The 10,000-nt window shown below is 42.0% G+C and overlaps 2 protein-coding genes across 2 annotated transcripts in view; one reads left to right on the forward strand and one right to left on the reverse strand.

Annotated features, from left to right (window-relative positions):
* The window catches only part of LOC146968700 (sodium/bile acid cotransporter 7-like), a 5,975-nt gene extending 2,547 nt beyond the window's left edge, over positions 1-3,428 (forward strand). Inside the window, exons 8-9 of the mRNA XM_085760269.1 lie at positions 452-597; positions 2,136-3,428. Coding sequence (XP_085616395.1) covers positions 452-597; positions 2,136-2,168 — 179 coding nt within the window. The 3' untranslated portion in view covers positions 2,169-3,428. The remainder of the gene's footprint in view (positions 1-451; positions 598-2,135) is intronic.
* Positions 3,429-5,488: 2,060 nt separating this feature from the next.
* Positions 5,489-10,000, reverse strand: part of reeld1 (reeler domain containing 1) — a 6,482-nt gene continuing 1,970 nt past the window's right edge. The window contains exons 2-3 of the mRNA XM_085760407.1: positions 9,405-9,699; positions 5,489-9,263 (exon numbers count right to left, since the gene is read on the reverse strand). Of these exons, the coding sequence (XP_085616533.1) occupies positions 6,293-9,263; positions 9,405-9,699 (3,266 nt within the window). The 3' untranslated portion in view covers positions 5,489-6,292. The remainder of the gene's footprint in view (positions 9,264-9,404; positions 9,700-10,000) is intronic.

Genomic DNA, 10,000 nt, shown 5'->3' on the forward strand with positions numbered 1-10,000 from the left:
GGATGATGATAAAAACTTGTCTTCTGTTGTCTTGCTGAATTTGAATTTCAAATTTCTTTTAACCAGGCGAAAGAAAACTTTCTAATGGCTTTTGCATCCTTAGTTTTGGGGGAGACAAGTTACAAAAGAATAAATAATTCAATCTAACAAAAGATTAAGAGGCTGTTTTGGATGACTAGTCCAAAAATCAAGTGAAGACATGACACACAAAAAGAAATGGTTACTAAAAAAAAAACAATCAGACAGAAGGTAGGACTATCTACCTCATTAGCATACAGACAATTAAATGAATGAATAAATACATCCAAAAATAGATTTTTTCATACCTGAAATTCATTTATTTTTCATTTATGTAGACATTTAATTTAATTTTTTCTATATTTCTATATTTGATTATAATCACGTACATTTTTTAAGATCAGAATCTGTTGTGTGTGTCTGTGTGATCCAGGTATCCCCATGCTGAAGATCGTGTTCGAGGGCTACGAGCACCTCTCTCTGATCTCAGTCCCTCTGTTGATCTACCACCCGGCTCAGATCCTGCTCGGCTCCGTCCTCGTACCGACCATCCGCGGCTGGATGACGAGCCGGCAGAAGGTATGCTACGCTGTCGTCGCATCCATCACCGATCCGACGATCCAAAAATAACAGGCCGCATCCCAACACTAACCCTCCCAACACCTTGTCTCCTCTCCTACAGTCTAGTCTGTTGTTGAGATAGGGCCGCGTTCCAACACGGTCGACCTGAGTGAGTAGAGAGCTGACTCCAGAGGCCTGTGCTACAAACTTAACCTGGGTTTTCCTCTCTGGCTACAAGAATTACAAATTAAAGAAGAAAAACTGATACAGACACAGATAATTTCTGTTACCACTGTATCCAAAAGTAAAAACGGATCATTGATTTTGACATCAGAGATTTTATCATAGCACTGAAAACCCAGAGTTAAACCTGAAGTTAGCTTGATAACCTTAAACCTTGCTTTGTAGCACAAGCCTCTGTACAACAACTCTTTAAGAAACACCAACAATAAATTCTTTGTAATCGGAGCTGTAAATCTGTCATGAGTCTGTGACAGTGTGTCCAGCAGGATCCTCAGATTATTATTGAGCTAAAAAACGTTTTAAACTAATAAAGCAGATCTGGGTGCAACAGCAACAGCTCCCCCTCGTGTCAGGGAAACAATCTGCAAACTCTCCTGCTGGACTCGCTGCTGCAAACTCACCAGCTGCACTTTGATCAAGTATCAGTGGGTCTGAACTGGGTTGAGGGTGGTGGAAGATGACGATGAAGATGATGGTGCCGTCAGTTACCAATCAATACTAAATGTAATTCACCTCCAGTTTATTTGTGGGGATGGATGATTGAGGACATGTTTCTGTTTGTTTGTGTTTTCTGCAACCTGTAATTCTCACCACACTCACAGAATCACAGGGTTCTTACGGATCCTTAAAAAGTCTTAAAAGGCATTGAATTCATTAATCTAAAAACAAGGCCTTAATTGGCATTAAAATGTCTTAAATCAATTTTTCAAAGTCTTGAAAATGTTAACACTTGGTAAGTGGTATTTTGTGGTTGTAATTAGTCTCAAATCTCAAAATAATTGGTAACATTCAGACATAGAGAAGTTAGTGGCGGCCGTCAACGCTAAATTTCTCACCGCCACCAGCTCCCGAGTCAGTGTTTTTTTTTTTGGTTTTTTTTTCGGACTTTTTATGCATTTATTTTGAAAGGACAGCTGGAAAGAGACACAATCCAATGTTCATGTAGCAGTCACTTTACCTTGGATCACATAGGAAAGTGGGTAAAATTGTCCCTAACCCTATGTAATTGATGTGGTGTTTTTTTTTCTTTTTTCTGCATTTGTGTTTATTGTGAAGTCGGTCTTAAATTTCATTTCAAGTGGCTTTAAAAAAGTCTTAAAAAGTCTTAAATTTAACTTGGCTTAAGCTGTAGGAACCCTGGAATCAGAAAATTGATGTGTTCAATTTCAAGTTTTCAGTGTTCAGCTGCTCCTGGTGGTGGCGGTGGATTCACTAACCAGACTTTGCCACATCTAAGCCCAGATATAACAAATTTCTCACTCCCTTTTGTCAGATTTAACATCTCACTCTGTGTTTCTGTCCTCTCTGCCCAGGCGGTGAAGCTGTCGGCCTTACAGCCCGTCTGACCCGGATGGAGCCGGTGTGTTTGATGGAGTTTTTTACTGTGATACAAAGTGGACTAAAGCGGATGGAGACCGTAGTCACATGTGCCTTATATCAACCAATCAACAGAGACCTCAGCGTCATGGCGGTGGTGGAGACCAGATCGGCTAGTCGCCTCGATTTTCTCAGTTTCTACGACAACAAAGAACTTCTCTTTCGTATTTCCGTCATATATTTTCTTTTATATTTAAAAGAAGCAAAAAGTATATGTTTTATTTTTATATGGAATATCCCCCCGAAAATCCTGCAAAAGAAGCACAGCGGCGTTTTTGTTTAATTGTTTGTTTTGTCCAAACAAACCAAAACAAAAAGCACCTGCCAACAGGAACAGGATGGGTGGAGTTACAGGACAGAGTTACTGGGTGACGTTACCGGGACCATTTTTTTTTCTTGCTGTTTTCTACCTTTTTCTACTCTGTCTTTCTTCTAGCTCTCACTGCCAGATGACGTGGACGTTTGTTACATTTATGCGCTTGATAGAAACAAACTTATTCTGGTTGACCTGACTTTTAATATACAGTATAATATTATCTTGGTTTTTGACAATTTATCAAATAAGGTTTGCATTTGTTGAGAAGAAGCAGTCTTGTGGTGAGAGGTGTTCAGCTAACGGATGAATCAATCCGAACAATGAAGGTACAACATGGACATCAGTAGTGGGGAGTCTAATTTAATAACCAAAGTCGTCAAAATGAAGGTTTAAATACATCTGTATGCTGATGATACCCTATTCTAAGTCTTAGTGAAGTAGTCCGGTTTTATCGTACTCCACCAACCACATTTTTAAATCCAGTTTAAAGAAATGAATGTCTTGGGGGGGAAAAAAACTGAGATTGTGAATCCAAATGTCCAAATATCCAAATGTAAGATGTGAAAACGTTTTATCTGGAGCAAGGTTACCAGAAACACTCGTTCAGCTCAGTGACAGTGAATGTATCATCATCCCAACCAATCAGAGCTGGAGCCGCAACACATGACTTCAAAGAAAGACTGTTACTCCGAGTCCGTTCCCACACGGATCACAGTGTTTTTAAGACAGTGGACCAATCGGACATATTTGTATACGCTCGCTGTTCGGCGTTCAGTCAGGATTTTTTCTCTAAACGGTTCACTGCTCTTGCTACGTAGCCTTACAGTCTAATCCAGTTTTACATGAATTCTGATCTCCCTTGAATGTTCCGTTAAAATCTTGAAGGGCTTTCATGTTACACAAGGGCACCTCCTCCTGCACTGCAAAAACTCAATATCTTACCAAGAATATTTGTCTTATTTCTAGTCAAAACAATCTCATTCTACTTAAAATAAGACTCATCACATAAAAAGCAGCTTGTTTTTAGACACTTTTTACTTCTTTCAAGCAGATTTTCACTTGAAATAAGTAGAAAAATCTGATAGTGGAGCAAGTTTTTCTTTCTTATTACAAGCACAAAAAACTTCATTTCAACTTCAATTTCAAGTGAAAATTAGTTTGAAACAAATGAAAATGATCTAAAAACAAGTTAATTTTTAGGTGATGAGTCTTATTTTAAGTGAAAAGAGATTAGTTTAGACTAGAAATGAGACATTTTGACAAGAAATAAGACAAATATTCTTGGAAAGATTTTGAGTTTTTGCAGTGTGACAACCTGCTGTAGTAGACACATGGTGAGGACCTTTCTCCTGACCAGTCTATGGACTATACTTCGTACTGCATTCCCAGTCCAGTATCTCTTGTGTATTATGTTCAAAAGTTATATCTAGTGCCAATGTTAAAGTGCCCGTTCAGAAAGTAGTGCACCCTTTTATCCTTTCTCAAACCATGATCTTTCCAGAAACTTGTTTTGCCACTTACTTGTCGATACAGACAAACTTGGCAAACAGTTTTTAATCTACTCAACCTGGAAGTTTTGGAGCAACAATATCATGAAATTTCCGGTCCAGTGTTTCCGTCTGTTTTTGGTCGCTATCATTTTTTTTTCAAGAAATATCTCTTTACCTGCTGAATGCTCCACTATCCTCACCATAACCATAACCATGACCCTTAACCTTAACAATACTGTGTTTGTGAGGTGCCGATATTGGAGGAACACATGGTGATTCAGAGTTCTCGCCTTGGATACTGAACAACCTTATAATTGAATGTGATTTTGGGGCTTTTGTCAGATCCTCTAATATCATAAAAGTCCTTGGTTTTTCTGGATGTACAGTGTCTGGTGGAGGAGGCATCCCCCTTTTTTTTACTGTGACTTACTGGGAATATTCACGTCCCTCTATGTAGATTTCAAATATGAGATGAAGTGATGAAAAAAACACCTCAAGGTCAGTGTTGTATCTGTGGTAACCAACTCGGTACACACGAAGAAGCAAAATCCCGTTTCTTAAAACGAACGCATCATTCTCAGACACCTACTGTACCGTTCCTTCATGGTGGACTCAGCTACTGTTACTATGGACATTGTAAAAGCCTTCAGTGTCATTTTACTGGTCATCACGCTGCTCTGTCCAGCGACAGTCAAGGTTACAGTCATTCTCTGTTTACAGTGTGATTGTTCTGCCAATAGTATATTTTGAGAAGAAAACTAATGAGTGGGATGTGAATGGGTCTTCCTTTCTTGTTTATTTAAAAATAAAGTATGAGGAAATAAAAAAAAACAAATATATGAAAAGCTTTGTTTTTGTTTCATTGCAATCACTACCATCTTTTGGACAGGTGAGGTAATAGCAGGGAGTTTTTACCAATTTAACATAGGTGAAGCATCAAACGGATGAATACATTGTTGGTCTGATGCCTTTGTTACCTTGTTTGCTTGAAGTATTAGACACAAGAATGAAGTTTTTTTTTTCAATAGGTGTGTATTGACCCAATGTCTTTTATACCCTGTCTGTCTTTTGATTCGTTTGTTTGTGGACAGGATTTCACTAAAAGCCCTGGGACCGCATTGACCTGAACTTGGTGGAGGGACGAGACGAGATCCAGGAAAGAGCCCATTAAATTTTGTTTCGGGTGTGGATCATTTACCTTAAATTTAAATGTTTGTATCTTAAGCCTGGTGGAGGTCTACATTTTACTGTGTCTCTATCTAATCAATGCTTCATCCTCAGGACCAGTTCACACACAAACATTTCATAATGAATTTGTATGTTTTCTGACCAAGAGGGGGGAAAAACACACAGGGATATATTGGCAGCTTCCCTAAGTTCACCGAGCCAACTTGTCTTGGACAGATGGCACTTCTGTCACATCATTTGGTGAAATAATAGTAAAATAAGTCTATGGAAAGCCCTGCCAACAGACCCTACCAGCCTTGTGCCGCTTCTATCACAACGAGACCCAAGTGATTTGAAATGACTAAGCAACCAGCGCTGCCATCCATGAATCTTTACAGCACACGAGTTAAGAAGTACACAATATCTGGTACTGAAAATATACTTTATTATAAAAAAAAAAACAACCACTGCAGAAGTTATATAAAATTTAACTAAGGGTTGTCACTCAGGTGCAGCTTAGATGTCCTCACTCACATACTGTACTGTCTTGTACCTGAGTGTAGGTGTGTCTGGTATGTGACATATGAGTGTTACTGAGCAGGTTTGTACAGGTAATTATAGGCACTTCTTATAATCCGTATGACATGACAACTAACAATGATGCAAAGTATAAATCTTTCATGTTAGTGATACAGCATGCTTGTCAATCATTTATACAAACAAGTTATTAAATCATAGAGCTACATAGTTGGATTTACAACTGTTGTGTCACTATCCTATAAACCTTTTCAATTAATCTGATGTACACTGAAAGAAAAAACACAATAAAAAACGTATCCACCAAATGATGGTTTATGTCATCTTAGCCTATCTGTAAATTTCCCACTCTCTATGAGGAGGCAGATTGTAGTTTTAGCTCTAAACATGTTGGAGGCAGAAATCCCTTGAGGCACAAACACTTGCCAGGAACATTTTTCTTCGTTTTCACAAGTGAGTTATTTGAAAAACCTCAGAAGGAAAAAAACAACAACTTTGATCACACATTAAAAAGAAACAAGATGAAAACTCAGAAAAGGGTTATCATAATTTGGTCTTCTGTCCATTTCGACACGTCTGTGTTTCAGTCTCCAGGTGGTGCCAGTATGTCATACTCTGCCAGAAGCACAAAACTGTTCTCTCTGATTCTCCGCACTCTGACCAAATCACCACACTCCTGGACATGGATCAGCCCTCTCTCTCCTCTCTCATATTCTCTCTCCCTGTCGTTCAGTGTCACCTCTGTCTGTTTGCCACAGGCCTGGCGGTACATGTACCTTACCCCGACTACCAGCACCATGCCCAAGCCAGCTGAGCATCCCAGCAGCATGCCCAGCTCCAAAGCCCTGTGTCTGGGGATAATGTCTGGATATTTTCCCTCCTTGTCTGGAGATCCAGAGGGGACAGAAGGACGTTTGGATTTCGTATCAATGTTGGGAAGGTTTGGTTTCAAGTCATGGCCATGATTTAGTTTGACATTTGGGTCAAGATTTGGATGAGGATCAGGGTTTTGGTGAACTACTGCTCTTTGAGTTGACGGGGTGACATTGGGCTCAGGATCAGATGGTGCAGTGTCGCTCTGGATTTGCAAACTCTGACCTGGGATTACCTTCTGGGATGGCCCACGGGGAGAAGATGGCGCAAAGGGGTTGTAGAGAGATCGTAGGGGAGCTGGGGAGGGTCCTGGGTGAGGAGAGGTAGACTGAAAGGACGTAGAAAAAGAAGAAGAGGGAACAGATGAAGCAAAGGAAGACGAAGAACCCGATGAGTAGGAGGATGTGGTAAAAGTAGAGATGGGTGAGGAAGAAGGAGAGGTAGACACTGGGGAAATGGTAGAGGTTGGCGAGGCGACTGAGGAAGAGGAGAAGGTTAACACTGGGGAGATGGTAGAAGAAGAGGGTGATGAAGAGGTCAAATCAGTGATAAACTGTGAGGAGGTAACAAGAGATGAGGAAGAAGTTAATGTTGGAACTGCGGAAAACATGGGAGCTGGTGAAGAATCTTTGGAAGAGTTTGGCGAATTCATAGGATTAGTTGAGGAAGGTTGGACAGAAGATGAATGAGGAGGTGTGGAGATCGGGGAAGGAGAAGGAAGAGCAGTATGAACTGGAGCTGTTTGAGGTTGGATCCTCGTGGAAAAAGATGAAGAGTGGGTGGATGATGTTGATACCAGGGTTGGAGCTTTAGAGGGATAAAGTGGAGTAGAAGAGCTACTATGAATAAGGGTGGTGGGAGGCAACATATGAGTGGACGTTGGGTTTGATGGGTGAAGAGTTGATTGGGGTGTAGACGGTGGAAAGGGAGTAGTTGAGGGCGCAAATATAAGACTCATGGTTTTGATATTTGCTTGTGGCTGAAGATTTGGAACATCTTTACCCTTGTCTGGAGCAACGGTATGGCCAAACTTTGGAGTTAAAAATTGAGGTCTCAAAGATTGAGGGGTTTCTGATGATTGTGTTTGCTTCCAGTCAAAAGTATGTCCTGAGACTGCACCAGTTGGGGAATGGGACTGGGACGATGGTTGGGGAGAGATACTTGAAGCCTCAGGTGGTTGGGGAGAGATACTTGAAGCCTCAGGTGGTTGGGGAGAGATACTTGAAGCCTCAGGTGGTTGGGGAGAGATACTTGAAGCCTCAGGTGGTGTGTTAGATTGGGACTGCCTTGTCTCGGGTAAGCCCTGAGGTTGAGTAGGGGTAGTTTTGGGCAGGGTTCTGGGAAAGCTGCTCAGAGGTTGTGTTTGAGGTGGGCTGCTCAGAGGTGCAGCTGTTTGGAGATGAGATGGACTGGTTTGCTGTGGCAGAGATTTGGGTCCTGATGATGAAGTGTGGAACTCAAGAAAGGACTGTTGGGTAGGAAATTTAGATTGGAGAGTCAGGTTTGGTAAGGAGGTTTTGGATTGGATGAAGGAATTGGTTGGAGGTCCCTGACCAGTACCGGTGTGGGGCTGGAGAAAGAGCTTGGATGGGAATGTTTGAAACTCAGGAGAAGGTTTGGGTGAAGGTGACTGGCTAATGCTTCCAACCTCAAGTAGACTCATCTGGGTCTTGGTTACGCTAGTTCTCTGAGGCTGCAATGAAGCATTTGAGAACTTCATGGAACTAGTCCGATCCTGTATTGGCTGTCTTGGATTGTTGGTACTGGATATTTGAGGACTTGTGCCATGGAGGCTGTGATTGGTTGAAGTTGAAGATGTGGTGGTTGTTTGGGGTTTTAACGTTGTGTCCTTAGTTTCAGAGATGGTGGGAAACTTCATCTGTTTTCTGTCCTTCTCAACATCCTTTAGAAGGGGGAAGGGGGCAAGGGTGTGCAGTAGGGAAAAGGGACTTGTTAAATGTTGCTTTTTAATGTTTGGCAACAGAGTGGTCGTAACTTCCATTATAGTGTCAGCTGAGGAAAAAGAGGCTGTGGAAACAAGGCGATTGGACGAGAATAGAGGGATTTTGGGGTCTTTGGTATGGCCATTGTCACTCTGTGCTTCTTCAATCAGACCTAGAGGGGCTGAAGTTGCATTACCATCAGTTTCACGACCAGTGGTGTCATTTTGAAGAGTTCCCGAGGTCCCAGTGCTGTTTCTTTCATCAATTAGCTGATCAGTGTTGTGGTCATCTCCAAAGGCTGCCAGTGTTTTAGTGCTGTTCATCTCCAGGACTGGATTAGTGCCTGGGTGGAGGGATTTGTATCTTTGGCTTCTACTGCTTTGTGTTGTGGGGAGTCCTAAGGAAGTAGGCAGACTGAGTGTCTTGTGTCTTTGTTTGTTTGTGGTTCTGGGAGCTGTAAAACATTTAGGTGATACAAAAAAAACCCACAAAGTGATTTCAATGAAGTGCAGACAGAAAAGAGTACAACCAAAGTACACCATGCCTACTTCATGTTTACTTATCACTGCAAAAATTTGCATACCTGTCACAGCAGTAATCTCATCTTCCTGCAATGCAAAAACGAACCGGTTCAAGCCACCCGTGTTACTGCCACTCCGAGTTGTATGACTCTCATCTTGTACAACTGCAGATTCAATACCTGCCCAGTACACAAAGTAGGACTGCACCACAGTAATACTGCAATAAGAGAAAGAAGGGTTTGTGTGTTGTTGAATAAAAACTGTGCATAAATCTGTGGAAATAATGAACCAAATGTTGACATTAGTGGTTGACTATAGTCTAGATTTGCCCTTATGATATTGGCAGACTTGTACTCACTAGAAGCGGACGTCTCCCATTGGCGCATCTGGAGCTCTCCACACAAACGAAAGGTTTCTCTTCAGCTGTTTGTCCGAGTGGGTGAGGGTGTCGCCCTCTGAGAGGCAGCGCAGGGCGTGGGTCCCTGGGGGAATGATGGTCCACGAGCCGCCCACCAGCACTGGACCCACTCTTGTAGACTTCAGCTCAGCTCCAGCTCCAGTTCTGGCTCCAGTTCTGGTTCTGCCGCCGGCACCATCCACAGTACGAGCCTGGAGCAGGAAACCCATGAAGTCCCGAGTGCTTCGGACAGTTACTGCGGATACAGGTATGGATAGGGATATGGTTGAGTGGTGTTGTCAACCATAAACTATCTACTTTCAACTCTTAAAGGTCCAGTGTGTAAAATTGGGCGGGGGAGGTTCAGATTCTCGATTGCATCGCTCACACTCACACCTCCCGTCGGCAAAGTGACGGTGGCCTCCAAGGACAAAAAAAACTTGTGTGGAAATGGCGTCTTCCACTGTTCTTCTCACTATTCTCTACCAACTAACTACCAACTCGCTCTCTCTGCTGTTTCCTACTCCTTCTTCTTTCCTTCCGCCTCCTTATTTGTT

The sequence above is a fragment of the Trachurus japonicus genome, chromosome 18 (genome assembly GCF_045865225.1).
Source record: "Trachurus japonicus isolate A0001 chromosome 18, Traja_1.0".
Lineage (NCBI taxonomy): Eukaryota > Metazoa > Chordata > Actinopteri > Carangiformes > Carangidae > Trachurus > Trachurus japonicus.